The sequence below is a fragment of the Asterias rubens genome, chromosome 10 (genome assembly GCF_902459465.1).
Source record: "Asterias rubens chromosome 10, eAstRub1.3, whole genome shotgun sequence".
Lineage (NCBI taxonomy): Eukaryota > Metazoa > Echinodermata > Asteroidea > Forcipulatida > Asteriidae > Asterias > Asterias rubens.
In genome coordinates this window covers 17,857,669-17,877,101 of record NC_047071.1, presented here as the reverse complement: position 1 = coordinate 17,877,101, position 19,433 = coordinate 17,857,669, and the positions used below count along the sequence as shown (strand labels likewise).

General features: G+C 39.7%; 1 protein-coding gene across 1 annotated transcript in view; it reads right to left on the bottom strand.

The window, feature by feature from the left end:
• Positions 1–16,779, bottom strand: part of LOC117296105 (thrombospondin type-1 domain-containing protein 4-like) — an 87,383-nt gene extending 70,604 nt beyond the window's left edge. The window contains exon 1 of the mRNA XM_033778977.1: positions 16,651–16,779. Within this exon, the coding sequence (XP_033634868.1) occupies positions 16,651–16,779 (129 nt within the window). The remainder of the gene's footprint in view (positions 1–16,650) is intronic.
• Between the last annotated feature and the right edge of the window lie 2,654 nt (positions 16,780–19,433).

Below are 19,433 nucleotides of genomic sequence, written 5' to 3'. Positions count from 1 at the left end.
CCCAGTAGGGTAAAAACAATTTTGGATTGAACAAAAGACAAATTGACTAGAACTGGACATGAACCTAAGACATCCAGATTAATGCACCAGCCACTCTACCAATTAAACTATCTAGCCCTTTGTTGGTAGTCTCCCTGTTAGTGGCAATACCCTTGTTCGGGCGTCAGTCAGAAACCATTCAACCTGCAACTGCTGTATAGCCAGGGATCACACCCACGTTTACGTTACAACCTGGAAAGCAGCAGCAGAGGGACTTTAAAGGGTAGTAGAGATGTTAAATTTGCATCGGGGATAAAGAATATTTACTTTGGTTTTTACCCATACACCGATGTGTGTTAACACTGTATGCTCAGTACTTTCCCCAAGTCCTGTGAAAAAATATCACAGGCATGTTACTCGGGTGGGATTCGAACCCACGACCTTTGCTGAGTATACAGTGCTAACACACATCGGTGTATGGGTAAAAACCAAAGTTAATATGACCTAAAAGGGGGCATGACTTTTTAATTTGAGATTCAAATACTATACCACATAAAACTGACTGTAATTTTTAGTTTTCAGAATTTAAAAAGCTCAAATAAAAAATAACAAGAGCAGGACTTGATCCAGAGGTCCCCATTTACATCTTCAAACAGGAGTACTTTTATCATATATACAATCAATCCAATACTACACACGTACACATTTTATCTGCAACTTTGATACGATTAAAAAACCACAACTACATGAGCTTGAATTATCTCAAGAGCGTAGGTTTGCTACCCCAAAAAGTATTTGTTCTATTAATACCGTCCCCGATTTTGGCGTAATACACGTAAGCCACACGTAAGCCACACGGCAAACAGCCCCTGAACTTTATAGGTTCAGGGAAACTGACAGGCAAACAAGATGTGCTCTGATACGGGAAGGTGCCATGCCAAAGATTACGTAAACAATGCTGGAATATTTCTGTTGCACCTTCAGATACTGAGGGGCAACTTTACGATTAGTTTTATCTGATGTTTAACAGATTGTATTCTGTCAGGCAGAATCATGCGGTTGGGTGATGAGCCCACTAAGGTGGGGACAGCATTTTGGTAAGGATTTGCAGGCCTTCGTTTTTGAATGAAAGGCAAGGGCACCTGCTGTCAATTTCACCAAACTCTTCCTAACTTATAATTAGTCTTAGGACTTAGGACAAGTTACGTTTCATATCCAAAGACATAGAACCAATCCTAAGTTAGGAGAGGTTACTCCTCCTAACTTGGGATAGGATTAATGCTAGCGTTTCGTGAAATCGTCTGCAAAGCATTTTCTCCTTGCAAATTTCTACTGGAGCGTTTAAGGGCTTGAAGGCAATGACTAGGGGGCATTGAGGCAATGACTAGGGGGCATTGAGGCAATGACTAGGGGGCATTGAGGCAATGACTAGGGGGCATTGAGGCAATCGCCTTCGTTGCCTCTGTGAAATATCCTGCTTGATTTGAACAAAAGGGGTAACCTTGAACCTGTTGAAAGACTGCAGATTAAGCCTACAAGGTGAAAACCAAAACAAAATACATTGGTATTAATGACAGAAAATCATAACTTTACACAAACAACTAAAGGTATCAGAGAACAAATTTAATAGAACTGGACATATTGCTGAAAATTTTTCTGAAGCATGGTGCTGATAGGCAACTCGCCACAGATGGTATAAGTATAATGGTTTATCAACTGGTAACCTTATTCTGGTAAGCATAATCTTATAGGCTTAGCTACCTTTTGTGGTTAATATTATAGGCTTAGCTAACTTTTGTGGTTAATATTATAGGCTTAGCTAACTTTTGTGGTTAGGCAGACCATGGGCAGACTATCAAATTGGGCTCTACCTGATATCATTTCCTAACCTGTTTCCCCCTTCTTTTTTTCTTGGGGGGGGGGGGTCACATAGGCCATATAGTATTACTTTGTTCCCCAAACACTATGAGTAACATGAGTAACACTGCTGCTGTAGGTCTATCTAGTAAGACGGTAATTTTGAAATTATGTGAGGTTGCCGCAATGATGTATGAACACTTCTGCAGTGTGGGACTATGAAATGGTCCTTAAGGTTCACACACACAAAATTATAACAAGGAATACAATCTTTACTGCTGTTTATCAAGTACCAACAAGGTTTAAAATTTGTTGATCTTAACACCGCTGCGATTTTTATCATCTGCTTAAATGTTAATGGAACACCTTCAACAATATACATCAGCAAATTGTGTTAGTATGGCAAGCTGCATGCCCATAGATCTGACACATAAAAAAGTCTACATATTGACATAAAAGCTGAATGTATACCAGTGTGTGTAAGTGTGTGCAGCTTTGTTTGTGCTGGGTTAGTATTTCTGGTTTAACAAATCACCTGACTTTAAAAAGACATTATCGGTGATTGTCAAAGGCCGGTATCCATACTTTATGTAATCCAACATTTGTGTATAATCCAACATGAAATAAAAAACCTGGGAAAGTTTTAAGTTTAAAGTATACATTTGGATTTTGTAACAGCTTGATTGTTTTAATCCTAAATAAATGTACATGTAGATGTATCAAACTAACATGTGAAACTTTCATGTCATTCTTCACATTTTTTAGATATCATGGAAAATCCGGAGTGAATATGTCCACGCAGGAAAATAATCCCTCATAAAGGAATATCTCAGATTCAAATTGGGATAAGACTGGTTTCTTTTTCTATAACTACATTAGCTTGAAGTGGGTTTCTCAAAACGCTTTTAAAACTATCAACAGCTACTGGCGGGTGGGTAGGCTTCCAATTCAAAAGTTTGTATTGACATTAATTTTAATAGCGATTACCAATCGAATACATTCCCTTTAATCTCAATCAGTCACAAGAAAATACTGTGGGGAACCTCATTTGTTTTGAATGTTTTCAAACACCTTACCTTTAATTCAAAAAGTACGCCCAAGCCCCAAGCCCCTGGTTTTTTTTTTCTTCATATAATCTCAAACTTTAGTTGTACCCTTAATGTACCCTTCAAAAACAGTCCTCTCTGAAGCTTCCTCCCTCCCATCAAATCTCCTTCCCCCAGACCCCCTCCCTTGAGATGTTATGGCCTTTTTGATGTAGTAATCGAGCAGAGGAAAAAGAACCTTATCAGCTATGAAAAAAAAGTTGTCCATAGAGCCGAAACTTCCCTCAGGATTTGCCCCTCGGTGTTCAATATACATGTAACTTCTGTCATGGAGGTTGAATTCATCTAAACTCCATGAAAGTAAGTAACTTTCGCAGCAGTAGGGCAGCAATGAAAGAGTGGGTGGAATGAAAGAAATGATGATTAATTTCCAAATAGAGTTTTGGGTGTTTGTTTTTTTGCCAGGGGGGGGGAATTGTTGAGTCAAACCTATATTCCTTTATAAAATGCGGTAAATATTGAATAAAGTCAAATTCCTGTATCAGTTTCGTGTTTAAAAATCTAAGATTTCCCTAAAATGATTAGATCATAGAAATTGTAGATATTGATTTGATTTTTGTTTTAAAATAGCAGGCTACTTTGTGTCTGAATTCCGATAAAACCTGAAAAATCTAATTCTGAGTTTGCCATGCATACCCAAAAGCATTGTTTTAAGACAAATAATCACAAATTAAAAACTAATCACAAAGAAATTTTTCATAATTTGAAGGCTGTTGCCCTATATCTGGTGAGGCACTTTTAAATGACCCCTGTTTAGAAATGTCTCCCCCCTCCTCTTGGCAAGCTAAGTTTTATGATGATTAGACAGATTTGTAAAATACAGGCAACATATTCCCATGGCTTACTGGGTCACTCGTGTTTATTTTGATTATTCCCAGCTGAGGTAGAATTATCCAATACAACAAACCTGAAATTATGTCCATAAATTTACAATTTGTTGACCAAGGAAACTGAGTTAGGAAGTAATGAACTTGTCAGGAATCTAAATGATTCCTTTCCTTTCCTTTAACAAAATAACTAAATGATTCCTTTCCTTTCCTGCAACAAAATAACTTGACCTTTAAAGATGCTATGTCAGATTTTTGGCCCCAAACATAAAAAAAAATTTTTTTTGAGTGAATGGTATTTCAAAGAGTATTACCCGCTCTAACGAAGGTTTAACTTTTACTTTTTGTACATGACAAACATTTAAAACGTTTCTTATAAAACACATAAGAATTGGTCACGTGATATATTGTCGGGATGCCGACAAATTTTGAGCACTTTATTTCGCTGCTACTAATAATTGGCGGACTTTTTCTAGCAATGGCTCAAATGAAAGCTTGTAACTTTCTCGACCCCCATCAAAATACTATTGAATTATAAATCAAAATTTTGGGGTCAAATCAGCCAAAAATCTGACATAACATCTTTAAAATATGCACTTCTAGGACAGAGAAGACCAGGTTTACGTTGGCTGCATGCTCTCTGCCTAAATCCTCCTGCCTAAGAACTACGTCTACTGACGCAATCCTCCAAATCAACCTAGGCTAAATAAATGAGTCTCCTGACGCAATCCTCCAAATCAAACTAGGCTATATAAATGAGTCTCCTGACGCAATCCTCCAAATCAAACTAGGCTATATAAATGAGTCTCCTGACGCAATCCTCCAAATCAAACTAGGCTATATAAATGAGTCTCCTGACGCAATCCTCAAAATCAAACTAGGCTATATAAATGAGCTGTTTATAATCTCCTGCCCCATCATGTGCACGAATGTCAAGCATCCCTCAATCCTCCCTAATTTGACTTTGAAAGACTCCGAAAGATCAGGGGGAAAACACCATGCCCAGTAAGTCCAGACAGCGAGGGCGACCCCCTGTCCCCTTTGGGGGCGATGGAAACAATTCAGATGGGAGGAAAGTTTTTTTTCTCATTGTCAGATCCGGACACTGGAAAGTTTGAGCTCTGGAAAGCCTGAGCACTGACCCATGGTCCAGTACAATTCCCACCAGACAATGCCTGATGGTAGATCATTTTCCACATGGGTTTTTACCTCACCCATGACATAGCATAGTGTTAACCCCCTTCTTTACCCCCTTGCAAAATCAGATTTGGCCAGGTCTACCCCCCCCCCTCCCCCCTCCCCCCCCCCCCCCCCCCCCCCCCCCCCCCCCCCCCCGAGAATAGACAAAAGGAATGGCTAGACCATAGAGAAACTCTCTGGTTAGACCAACAAAGAAGACTGGGAACATAACAGATTTAGTTCTTGTTAAATGCAACTGGAGCGACTGATGTTCAACAGAGTTTAACATTTCAACAACTGCAAACAATACCAAGGCAGGGGTACCACAAACCAAATAAACATGCCCTGCTATTCAAGTTGGAACTAATCTGATAGGCCTAAAGCACAAGAAGAAGTTATGAATTTTGTATCACAAAGTTATGAAGAAGAGTCAGATGGTAATTATAAACAAATATTGGCTTACTTCCAACGGAAAATTAAACGAGAAAACTTTTGCAATTTTAAAAGTGCAGAGTCGTCTTAAACGGATGAACAAAATTGCTATGATCAAAGAGCCAAGGACTAGATGATATCATACAGAATGTCACCAAATTGTATCTTAATAAATCTTACAACAAAATGATGAAGCAGAAGCATTTGTGTCGGGTGAATGCAGAAATGAAAGCCTCCCGATAACAACAGGTCCGAAGGTTACAATCAACTTCACCATTCTACCGGATGTATTCTTATATTTTTATCCTCAATGATTTTATGCAATTATGTGTGAACAAGGACAACCCTGGTCCACAGGGCACTACAGGGGGTTTGCCCGAGGAATAGCAAAGTCTGTCTCTCACAAACAACCACAACCTGTCCCATCATGACACTAGGAATTGATGACACTCACATGAGCACCTCTTGCCAAGGAAAACTGAGAAGCGAAAGCGTCCCTCCCAAAAACACCTTTCATTCTTGCAAACTGCAACTGTGCAAATAGTCAGTTTTCTATCCCAAGTCCGCCATGAATGACCTTGATGCAAAACACTGAACTTACCACTGACGTGACAGTGCGTTTGTTGACATGCGACAATACTGATTACATGATGCTGATAATCAAAATAGGCCCACTAGGGGAAACCTTGTTAAACTCCGGGTTAACATTTTGCCCTGTGCCCTGAATGTGGTTGATACACATTCTAAAGTTGTTACATGAAATTGTGGGAGGTGCCGACTGGTATAGAAACATGAACACAAACCTCCTTGTCTGTTAGATTGGAACTGACGTACTGAAATTTGGGGAAAACAGAACGATCCATAGGTGAAGCCCTTTCAGCGATGACATAGATATTGTGTATGTCACACGCGCCTCCATTCTGCAATACCACAAACCATATAAGCCCTACAATGCAGCAATCCAAATAGTGACATTATGAAAATCTATACATATATGGCTATCTCCACGCTCTGTGAAATAACACCAAGGCCATCTCAGTGGATTTCAGTTCAATCCTAATCAAATAACTTTCTAAATCTGGAAAAGCTACCTCAAAATGTGGACTCACTGAGAAAAACTTGAACTTCTGTTTGTTTCACTTGGTACTTTATTTATTTATCAAAAAGGTACCCAAAAGCAAGTCAATACAAAAAGCAAATACAGTAAACCACCTCTGACAAAAAAAGATAATCTTATTTTTATTACATTGTATTCGGAAATGCAACCATTGGTGTTCAGTTCAGTTCAGTCAACGCCTGTGGCAGAAAACTCCAGACTTCGGACTTTATTTTCAAAAAGCGTTGAACCTGCCCAAGCAGGTAATGGTTTTAGAACAGCCTCTATTGTTCCTGTGTAAATACAAAATCTTTCCAAAGAAACTTGAAAAAGCGTAATCTTATGAACTGTGAAGTTGACAAAGAACCTGGTGTAACTAACACGGGACTTAGTCCGTACGGAGTTACTTGGTACAATGTCAAGAATAACAGATGTTTTTTGTTTATGCTTCATTTCAATATAATAATGGATTATTCATGAAATTGTACCCTCAGAGTTAGGCATTGGTGACCTGATGTAAGTCAAAGTTCAAAACTTTGTTTGTGCATGAAGTTCAAACCATGGTGGACTTGCATTCATGGAAATGTTTTTATCAATCAGTAATTGAGTTCGTCAAACAGAAATTTAATATGCAACAGTTATTTGAAGGTATTTCTAAAAATACTTTTCTCAAAGCAACAGGATGGTTTGTACAAGTTTAATTATCATTTTTAAATTAAGTTAAGTTTTCAGCCTTACACCCCATCTTCAAAACAAAATTCATTGATTTTGGTCTGGATACTATCTCTTTAATTGTTACACTCTTACTTCAAGATTTCTAAATTTACAAAAAAAAGAAGAGATTCCTATAAACACAAATTGATTGTCACAACATGGCTTTCCAATTAGATGACTTTCTGGTCAGATTTCCTCTCCTCTTTGGTCAGGCCATCGGAATGTCAGAAACGTTTAGCAGAAGTTTCAAAGAGGAGTCAATTTTAGGAGTGAGTAATGCAATTTTTCTCCTTGTAGGGGGGAGGCACTAATAAACCCATGACATTTATTTCAAAAAAACCATCAGTCTACCGAAACAGGAACTGTATGCCACCCACATTTCCCGGATTTAATCAACTTGGTCATGGACAGAAAGGGAATTTGGTAACATAGTGCGTAACACCAATTCAGGGCTATAATGGGATGGAGAACAGTGGGATCTGGGTACAGTGGGTGGCCCTTTTACCTTCATGGCGGGCTGGCACCCACAAACCCGGAATCTAATGGAGCGTCAAGACATCACACCTGGAGCACAAAGAAAGGGCACCAGGTAGAAATTTACCAGGGAGATGTCAAGGGCCTGGGTCACAATGTATCAAAGGAACATCAGTTGGGTTATGAAGGGACGGTACATAGCTCCATGGTACAACTGTGTGGTACAAAGAGTACAACCATGGAGGCCAGGCCTAGAATTACACTGGGTGCATTTGGGTGCACTGGCGTATTTTATTTTTTCCAGGACGAACGTGGGCACACAATTACCCCACGTTCGTCCTGGAAAAGTCGCCTATTTTGTTTTCTAGTACGAACGTGTGCAGATGTTTACCCACGCTCCACCTGGAAAAAAACAGACGCATGATCACGTGAGCCTTCTCGTCGTGACGTCAGTGCACCTCGGGTCAGCCCCAAGTGACCCTACATCCACAAGCGGGGCTCTTGGGGCTGGCCCGAGGTGCACTGACGTCACCACGGGAAGGCTCACGTGATGATCTGTCTGGGTTTTTTTCCAGGTTCGATGACGAACGTGGGGTAATTGTGTGCCCACGTTCGTCCTGGAAAAAATTAAATACGCCACATCGGGGTCGACCCAGGGAAGCTAATCGAATGCACCCACTGTGGGATGCCCTTCCAACTGGCCATGGTACTCCTCGAAAAAATAGCTTCTTCACGGCCAAAAGTTTATGGCCTTTGTGCCTTCTCTATTTTGAATACTTTAGCTTGGTACCCTAAATACGGGCCTTGGTGCCCTTCAAAATTTTGCTTTGCTCGAAGGGCCAAAGAGGCCTTGCTCAAAAAATTGTAATTCCAGGCCTGAGGAGGTAAAGAAGGGAACCATCAATTTGAAGAGCCATAATTCTACCTCCTGAATGACCCGTCTTCAGTGACGCCCGCCCCCCCCCCCCCCAAACCTACTCTCATGCTGAGTGCTGAGTAATGAGTGCCGACAATGGAACATAATGATCTTTTGTTGAAGTCTTAATATGCTCCTGTGACTTTGAAGTAAAAGTGACCACACACAAAGAAGCTCACCAGGTCTTGCCAAGTTTTTTATTCTAGTCTTGGTGCAAGAAGTTCTTACATTAATGTTAGAGACTTGACTCTGTCTACAGTTTCACCGATATAGGGCATCTGCTGGGTAAGCTACAAACCAGTCAGTAAAAACATCTTGAGAATTTTGTAAAACTGCCCAGAAAATTCTGGGAAAATGCCTTGCATACCTTTCACATACCTGTGATATAGCTTCATTTGCTTAATTAATTTCAGTTTGGAGAACGCATGATCAGTCTATGTAGTACATGAACGACTGCATTTGAAGCTCGTACCATTCGCTTGTGCACAATATGATGGTGTATTTTTTGGGTGCGGACAGGGGGGGGGGTTGCGATAGAGGTGTGATAAGAAACAAAGTCTTGAACCAGGACGACTCTATTTCAAGAGCTGTTTTATAAAATCTCAAATTACTTTTGTGTTGCTTTGAATTTCAAATGACTGACCACATGTGAGGTCTCTTGTTTTCAAAAATTTCAATTGCATTCTTAGTACCTTTTAAAAAAGTTTCTTGCAGGGAGATGAGAGGATGTTCCTTTATTAATATTTTGTTTAATACCAAATTTATGTAGACTTGCAGGTATTTCTTTTGACCCACCCACAATAAAAAAAATAAAAAAATAAAAATGTTTGTGTATTTGACTATTCTGAATTACCTCTTAGAATTTTTGTTTACTTTTCTGAATGGCCTTGTATTATAAGAGAATTAGGCAACACATAATCCTTGCCAACAATCCTCTTTTCCAATAATCCACTACTCCTTACTTCTAATCCATGCTTCATGTGTGCAGTCAGTCATCCGTCTGCAATGTTCCTCTTTTGTCTCCACCCTGTCTGTAAATGTTTACGCAGATTTACAGAGCAATTCTACTAATGACTCGCTTTGGATCTAACCGCCCAGACAAACGATGGGTGGGCGTCTTGAGCAGTCATTAACTTTTGATAAGAAGCCCTAACGAAATAGGTTAATGTAAATTACTGGGGCAAACTGTGTTTAGATTAAATTTGTAAATTTCAAGTGCTGGTTTCTTTGCTTTTTTTAAATTTTTTAAATCTTACATCCAATTTGGATTTTACATTATTTTTTTCCACAATAATTTAACCCCCTTAAACTGATGTGTTTTAAGTACTGTATATTCCGTACTTTCCCAAGTTCTGTAAAAAAAACCAAAAAAAAAACCAGGCAAATCAATCGGGTGGGATTTGAACCCCTAAACTTCACATTGACCACTAGACTACAGCGCTGGAACTCAGGAAAGTACACAACGCTTAGTACACAACACAAATACTCTTTATCCATTCATTTGACTTGGGTCCAACCACACCACAGAGCACATTAATTTCCTTTTTAAAGTTTACACATCTCTTACGAATTCTTACAAAGAGACCTTACCGAATAACAAGATGCAACAAATGTACTACAAATACACAGTCTGATACCAACTGGTTATGTACCAAAACAACCCAGTTGTTTACACAGCTGAAATACTCAAAACTGGCAATATCAATGTATCTGCGAAAAGACCAACAAAACGAAACTCTTCAAATCCGCCTTCCGAATACCTCAACTCTTCTCAATCTTAGAGACATAAATTAAATCTTCATTATTTGCGAAGACATAGTAGAGATAGTTAGTCTACCAAAAAAATTACTTGTGAGTATACCACCCATCACAGGACTACCTCGCAAATATTTTTCCCCATTTTTCTCTCTTTATACCCTTTTGTCACAACTGACATCTGATGGTCTAATTACACGTTAATCCCCCCAAAAACTAACAGTCAAGCCATTTCTGAAAATTATAAATTGCTCTTTCCCCTTGTGCCCAGACAAACAAGCAGTCATCAATGATACAATAGAAAGATGAGAACAGTTCCCCTAATGGTCGTTCTTCAATGGTCGGGGTTTTTCGCTGTAGTGCTCTAAGCAATTACTCTCCATTACTCACATCGCTATTCAATTTTTGAACAAGAAGAAAAATGTCTCAGGACATCTTTGTTAGTTCTCAATAGTCACAGAAAGCTTACCCCTTCTTCTTTTCAATACACATACAGTTTAGGTATATAAGACTTGAAGGTTATTTAAGGGGAAGGGGCCCTCAAGAATCAAAGGTTGCAAAGAGGTATGCTAAACTACTGATCCACCAGAGATTGGTAAATCATCATCTCCAAACTGTTCATTATCCCCACCAATGTCCCCGGATCCTTACTCAGTTAATGTGAACATGGTAACAAGTAGTGACAGTCTTTCAATAAGAACTTCATACCGTGTTTGTTAACTACATGTTTGAAGTTTTTTTGCTCATGTCATGGAAACCAGATCACTTCATTTGCGGAATGAACATGCTTCAGTTGTTCTACTCCATGGTTCTACCAAGCGCCATGCCCACAACTGTCAGGTAGCCACAATGCCTGACCAGCAGCGACAATGCCTGACCAGTAGCCACATACTAAACACCTTTAACTAACGTTCATTCAGCATGCTAAAAAAAAACAGACAAACCAATCTCAGTCAATAATATGTAGAGAACTAAACAACAAGGATTGCAAGCACATTTCAACAAGTGTGTGTCTCTAAACAGTAAAGAAGACCAGCAGAGGAGGGATGTGTGTTTACACATTACTGAGTAATTATTGACAAACGGATAAACACAATAGGTATCGTGAGACGACCCTTTACTTTGAGGGGTTATAGCTTTTGGCGGTGCATGCAACAACTTTTGTGTTCTAGGTGGTATGATCCTAGAAAGGCAGTCTGACAGATTTAGGACAGAATGTCTGGTCTCTTATATAATGGCGGCGAGGACAATTACTGGCAAGGAATGGAAAGAATTCATCCACTTGAGAGAAAGGCTCCAAACGTTTTTGGTTTTTTTTTTTTTAGGGGGGGGGGGGAGATTCACCAAAATAGATGAAATAATCAAAAACTTCAGGGCTTCTTCTAAATACTGAAATATGCCTTGTTAAATAGGGTTTTTGAACTGAAATAAAACACACGCAATCCCATGTAAATAGTTTTGGCAGACTATTTTGTAAATTAACACCCTTTGAATTAGGAGAGCTCCTTGACTCTTGCTCTATAGTCAAAGGTAACACCAAATTGTTTGGACTTGGATAAGATTGGTATGCACTGGCCTGGTCCAGTGATAAGCAATTACTGGACTATTGACCCAATATGATGTCATCATCAGAGTAATCTTGGTTGCTCCATGTTGGGACTCAATATCACAGTGTATGGGTTATACCTCTATAGACCGATCCATTACGCTCCGCCCCATTGCGTATTGACCAATCAGAACGCAACGAAGGTCCGACACTAAGGTCCGACATGCGTGCGCGTATGCTTGGCGGGCGCGGCAGAGTTGTGCAGAAAGGCATTGGAAAGCCCCACGTGTTCTTGCTCACACGTGCGTCGTGGGCTGAGCAAGGGCTACAAGCTTGGTCTAATAGACCTTTATCACGGTACGGTCATCTTGATTTTACTCCATTCCAACTCATTGTACCAACCTGAGGATAGAAGAAATAATAGTCTGGTGCCATGCATGGTGCCATGCCCAATGAATGTTAGCATTCAATAACTGGTATTGGAAACAGGGAACATGACCAAGATGGTGACAGCGTGATTAAGGTCTATACCATGTCGTGCACATTATAGGTGATGCTGAGTTTAGGCATAACCTACATGCTTACTTGTTGACTCCCAAAATGTTGAAGTGTGTTACAGGTATCAATGAAATCCCCAAACACTACAAAAATCAAGCAATTTCCTACATGGGATTTTTGTAGAATTTGGAGAGGGTTAAGGTTTTCGTTTTCAAAGTCAAATACGGTCCTTAGTTTCTTTTGAGGCCATTCAGATCTGTATACTGAAACTTAAGGTTGCATTTTAAAATTTCTAAAACTTTAAAAATTCTATTAAATTTGCTCCTTGCTTTGAGTTCACCAATGATTTTGAATGTTTTTTGACGACCATGCTGTGAGGAAGGTTTTTGAAAAACATATTTTTTTTATTACTTTCTCCACTTCCTGTAAACTTTTGAAAGAGAGGGAGGCCTGAGGTGGGATGGGGGGGGGGGGGTGAATCTTTCTCCATGGTGGTCTCTCTAGTCTCTAAACCATGGAGGTAGCCTAAACCATAGAGCAAGGACCAAAGTTAATGCACCATCCATTACTGTAGGCCTATATAATTCCAACAGTTAAAAACGAAAAAAGGGAACAAATGCCAAGGCCTGAATGCTGGCTGTGAAGCCAAAGATCATTAAGGGATTAGGGATGGACTTTAGCCTCAAAGGGATAATCCAGCGAAGCTTATCCCATTATCAGTTACATAAAGTATTCTTGCAGATTAAATCACTGTCTTTCAGTGTTGCTGTCCTTTCTCTATGGTTGTACTGTAGAGATAGATCAAGGGCTGCAGGTACCACTAATGGTTGGGAGCACGTTATCTATAGCCCCTTTCACACGAGAGCACTTTAACAAGGGTCCCTTGCTAAATTGTATCACGGTTGAAAATTTTTACATAGGACAACAATTGTTTCTACTGTCCAAATTCTCTTTCAAAATATTTTCAAACATTGCTACATTTTACAACCATGCTACAACAAAGCAAGAGACCCCAGTTACATTTCTGTAGTGTGAATAGCACTTATGTTGAGAGACACCTATCACAGACAAATCAGCAATGGAACTCCGAGAATGCTCTGGAAGTGTGAATTGTGGTCACTTGTTCTGTGGTCATGGAGGGGCTGAAGACTGATTGTGTGGTTAGCCTGTGTGGTTGCCCAAGCTGCTCAATTATGATTATAACTGTATACATAATAAATAGGGCCTACCTGAAAGCCTAACAATCCACACCCCCTGCCTTCTACCCCATGAGGGTATTTTCATGGATCACTGGCGAGGGTAGAGGACTACTTGGCTAAAGTCTTTTAGAAACCCTGGTTTCTTGCTAAAAAACTGCCCCAATCTGATACACACAGTACTTTCCCCTTGGAACATTTTGAAAGTGAGAGACTAGCGGTTGCAGATTATTAAAAGAAGAGCAAATCAAAAACCCGGCAAAAACACTGTTGAAAAAAGAAAAACTGGAGGCAGCGATAACAATTTGAAAAGCCAGACAGGACTAAGAATACAAGATCACAAAGATCCTCCAAAGCCTGAAACGAATGGACTTAAAACCTAGACATTCCCAACAGATGAAGATTAAAAGAGAAGTTGCCTACAAAAATCAGTAAATCTAACCCCACCCACCCTACAAACAAAAATCAATTAAAAAGGATCTTAGGAGACTTCAAGACAAACTTCTTGTAATTACTGGCAATGCTGATAAGAAACTTAACTCTACTATAAATAAATCTCATCACTGCACTTCTTCACCTAAAAAGGGGAAGATGCACGGAAAATGGGATTAAACTTTGGGGTAAAAAAAAGAAAAGACAATCCGAATTTAAGTTTTTAATTGGTAGAGATAGGCCCTACTGCTGCCAGATGGGGAATTAACTAATTAACTAATGACTGTGTGTGACTGTGTGTGAACGTGTACCTGATAAAATAGTGACTGTGCATCCATGGATGATAAACCTGATAGAAATAAGGGTGGTTTCAAGGCAGGGCCCACTGGGGGCGGGGGGGGGGGGGGGGGGGGGGGGGAGGGGGGTGGTCACAAGACCACAAAATGTTGACTGGTCAAGAATTGTTCTCATTTGTCTTTATGAGTATTAAATACTTCGTTACTCAATAGACTCAAACTCAACATTTCTTGTTTTTTGTTTAACATATTACACAGGGTGGTTACATTATTTGATTGAAAAAAAAAACAAGACCGCCTGACGTGTCCAGTCGTCATGAGTTTGCAAAGCCGGTGTGGCAGGAGATTATGTCCCCCCCTGAGATTCAGTACCCCCCCCCCCATATGGCGAACTGTGTATAAACTACTTCTGATAGCGCCCTCTTTTGAAACGTCCTCCTTTAGCCCGCGTTAATTTCCCATATTGGGGGACCGAATCTCCAGCGGACAGATTTCCCTCCACCAAAATCACTGGCCTTGGACTGTGGTCCAGTGTAAAATCTGAGCCCTGCAAGTGGTACTCATTCATCTTCCCAAGAAACCACTTGAAGAAGTCTCTCCCCTTCTTCACTATAGGTGAAGTCCCCTTCAAGAAAACTCATTCAAGAATTGCATCAAAAACGCTTTTCAAAGACCAACTCGCCCGATCCAAGGCAATGTGTCCCTTTAAGAATACCAATCATCAAGCCCAATTTTGAAGCAAAAGAAGATAGAGGCAGTTTCTAAAGAACCATTTGTTTTTGCCGATAAACCAAGGACTGTTCTTTCTTCTCTCATTTGTTTTTCTTTACTCACATTACTACTGGTTTTGAACACAGAATCAAATCAAGGATGTTGTCTTTGTTAACCCTTTAAAGATCATTATTTCTGTAATATCGCAAATCGCCCAGAACACTATTACAATATGAAGGAAACTCAGTAGGCCAGCCAAAACAAATGAAAAAGTTAAAATCCCAATTTCACAAAGCTGTTTAAAGTAGAAAAAACAAAAAAAAACTTACAGTGGCACCAGTGGCAATACCGAGAAAAAACCATGCCATTTTGGGTGTAACCAAATTCTACTGAGCAAAGTTTATCAGCACTAAACAGATTTATCAGCTTTATGAAAATAACTTGGCCGTGACCATCACTTTTAGGTTTAGCCCAAAACCAACAGCCCCCTGCAGTGTTTACAGGGAAAACAGTTGGTTAACTTTGTGTCAACAACACTCCATAACACTAACAGCTACTGTAGCTGTTACACAACGGTGCTCTCAGATATGTAAATTTTCATGTGAGGGGGCCAAGAACGAACACAGATTATTTCATCCCCCGATAGTAATACGCCAAAGATTATAATGGCATTGATGTATGGCCCTGTTATCATTCAACAATAAATATCCACAGCTGAAAAAATGAAGCACCCCGAGAAAAACATATTTTTTATTTTGTAGAAAGGAAAGTATCCGTTTCACAGTTGAATACCTCTTGCGTGTTTGACGATAGTGCACCCCCCCTATCAACCCCCAGGGAAGGTATTCATGAACTATTGATGTGTGTACATCTACGTTTATGATTGAGGGGAATGTCATGACTAAAATGGAAGTCAAATTCAGGAGAACTGCAAAAAAATGAAAAAACCTTGGAAATGTTAACCTATATGCGGACAATACCTGGGACATTCGTAAAAATGATATTTGGATTGTTACCGAAAATATAAAAATAACCTTGACAATGACGACTTTGTTCAGAGTTTTCAAAAGCGGACACCTTGTTTTTCAATTTTAAGATTCAAATCGTTTCAAGGTCATTAATTTATCAGCTTTAAATGTAAAAAAATATCTGCGGTTAAAAAATGTTCTTTTCTTCAACACCGTTACAGAAATCATTTTTAACAGCTGATAATGGAGAGAAAAAAACTTTTCATCAAAAGAACTTGGCGAAATTCCACCAGGGGATATAAATGCCAAGCTGTCAACAGCCAATCTCTCAAAATTTAATGTTATAGTATGACTTGCACAAATCAAGAAATTTTGATTCAGTAACTAGACAATATGCATTCTAATTCTAGTCATTGTGAAATCAGTGGTTAGCTTGGTGGGATTTGAACCCACAATCTAGTGATTGCAAGTGGTCGGTAGATAAGCCAGAGGCACTCCACTTAGATATGCAACAACAGTGGTCAGTGGTAAACAAAATCGTGTCATTTTGTTGTATAAAGGGAATACTTGTGTACGCATCAAACAGGGTCCTTAAGATTTTCTGGCTTATGATGGCATACATAAGTAAGTAAAAGGAACTGCAGAAGAAAAAAGACAAAAACACCTACCACCTGTGGCGTGCCATGGTGACTTCGTCTGCGCTGAAGTGGGGTGAACCTGGGACTGGATGACACACCCCCTCCCATGAAGCTCCCTACGACAACGACCAGAATGGCAAGACTGATCGACCCCCTCATCTTGCCCACAAACACACTCCAAAAGATTCTCCCTCAAAATATAAAACTTGAAAACTGCTTCTCAAAGGATGGTCAAAAACGTCGTCCGGGTGTTAAAAATTGAGGGAGTAGTTGACTCTTATTTAGCAGGCGAATGTTATTTTGAGGTTCCAATCAGATTATTTGACAAACTCAGAGAGGATTCACGTGAATGAGTTGATGCCCTTTCCACGCAACATGTGAATAAATCCAAGGTTCCTTGTTCAGCAGTAGTACTAGAGACACCAAGGCTCAGCAGAGACAGTCACTCAGTCCTAAAGAATATCAACAGTTCACCCCTGAGCGAATGGTCCGCTTGCCAAATCGCCCTCCTCTACAGATAATTTGATTTTAAATACACTTATAAATCACAGCATCCGTTCCTGTATGGCTTGAATACCAAAGGAGCTTATGATTAATGCTCTGTGTACTCAGTGATGAAATCCTCTTCAGTCCAAATACGATTCTCTCAACCTTGCAAACCGGTAGAGATTAAAATGCAGAGTACACCCACTACATTCGTCAACGCAGGCAGAGTGATTTACCTCAGCTCAATCATGGGCCAAAGTGAGCCTGAACTTTCTGACACTTTGGTTTTTGTACCAAGTGGATCTTTCTGGCGAGAATAGAATTTGAACTTAGTTCACATTGCATGGAAATGTTTGATCAAAGTCCCTATGTAGTAAGTAGCACAGCATATATTCTAACAACACCCCTACACTGTAAGTATACAGCACTCAACACTACTAACACAGCCCTGGCTTGCTGTGCCTACTTGTGCATGCACAAAGTTGTCAACTTGCAACATCACTGCCCCACTAGCAGCTCATGTATATTCATAAGTATGGAGCCCACTAGCCCAATAAGAGCTTCAGGAAGTGCCTCAGGGCTATTGATTGGCAGTGATAAGTTTCACAGCCAGCCAATCAGGTAAGTTGTGGGTGTGTCTGCAACTCCACAGTGCACATACTTATAGCATACTTAGGGGCTGTCATTTAAAGTCACCAAAGCTTCATTCAGCAACTTGGAAGTTGAAAGGCTTGGTTAATGTTATCAATTTTTGAATCAGTATGCTTTGTGAGGTTTCAGGATAACTTCCTAATACTGCTTAAGTAATGTCAAAGGGGTTTACTCCTCACTCAGATGGCAGTTCAGAACTGAATAACCCAAGTGAAAGCAAATTGCATACACAACTTTTTATTGTTGGGTCCGTACACAATGGGGGTTACCTTTGTTAAAAGATCACAGTCAAATGATATGAACCATCACGTTGAATTTTCATGAGTTCTGTTGTACACAAATGATGACGAGTAATGAAAAGCAATGAGGCATGGTTTGGGCTAATGGGTTGGAAGGACACATACAGCCACGGTGCGAACTGTGGTGGGTATGTAGTGCAACATTATGTGGCGGTAATGTGCACAACATAAGATGAACGCACTGTGGTGTTGATTCCATGAAAACCAAGGTTTAATAATAACATTTACAGAGTATTATTTACATTTAAAGTGGAATGCTGCCAGAAAAACTACCACTGCAATCTGCATTGCAGATCTTTCAATCTTAATGCCATTTGACACTTTACGAACAGACAAAGTTCACAGATTTACAAATAACTTACAGGGTTTACAGAAGGTAATGGTAAAAGACTTCTCTCTTTTTGAGAAAACATTAATATCAATATCAATTCTCTATATCAAGATTTACGGATTTGTTTTAAACACATGTCATGACACAGCGAAAAGTGCAGAAACTAGGGTGGGTTTTCCCGTTATTTTCTCCCGACTCCGATGACTGATTGAGCCTAAATTTATGAGCCATAAAAGTAATGTGGTTATGGAAAAAGAAAACATTTTTATCCCCAAAGTTTGAATCTGAGAAATGTTACTGTCAGATAAATTTCTCAGATTGTATTCCAATTATGGGTTGTTATTACCGCATGGACAAAACCAAAAGTTTTCTGGCGATACTTGAAAAAATCTACCACTCTTTGAAATGAAATTTTCACGGGTTAGTTGATTGTATATTCACAGGATTTAAAGGCAGTGGACACTATTGGTAATTACTCAAAATAATTATTAGCATAAAACCTTTCTTGGTAACGAGTAATGGGGAGCTGGATACACTGTGAGAAACGGCTCCCTCTGAAGTAACGCAGTTTTTGAGAAAGAAGTACATTTTCCACAAATTTGATTCCGAGACCTCACATTTAGAATTTGAGGTATCGAAATCAACCGACTGAGTTCATATTTTCACAGGTTTGTTATTTTATGCATATGTTGAGATACACCAAGTGAGATGACTGGTCTTTGACATTTACCAATAGTGTTGAGTGTCTTTAAACACAAGCATGACTACCAAGGGCAGATGACTTATTTTTGGCCCAACTGCATATCCCTAGATAAATCTTAATGACACAATTGACGCCCGGGTCCTGACAGACTGGCCTAGATCGTGTACCAGATTACTGTTCAATTAGTAGCCGGCCATGGGTATCAATTCAGAACACCACAGGATCAGAGTGGAGACATGGGTCCCCATGGGTTCCAGGGTCAGATCAGGGTCAAAATCATCAAAACAAAAACCCCAGAATATTTACTTGCCAATAATTATGTTGGAGCTACTTTTGACGTGCC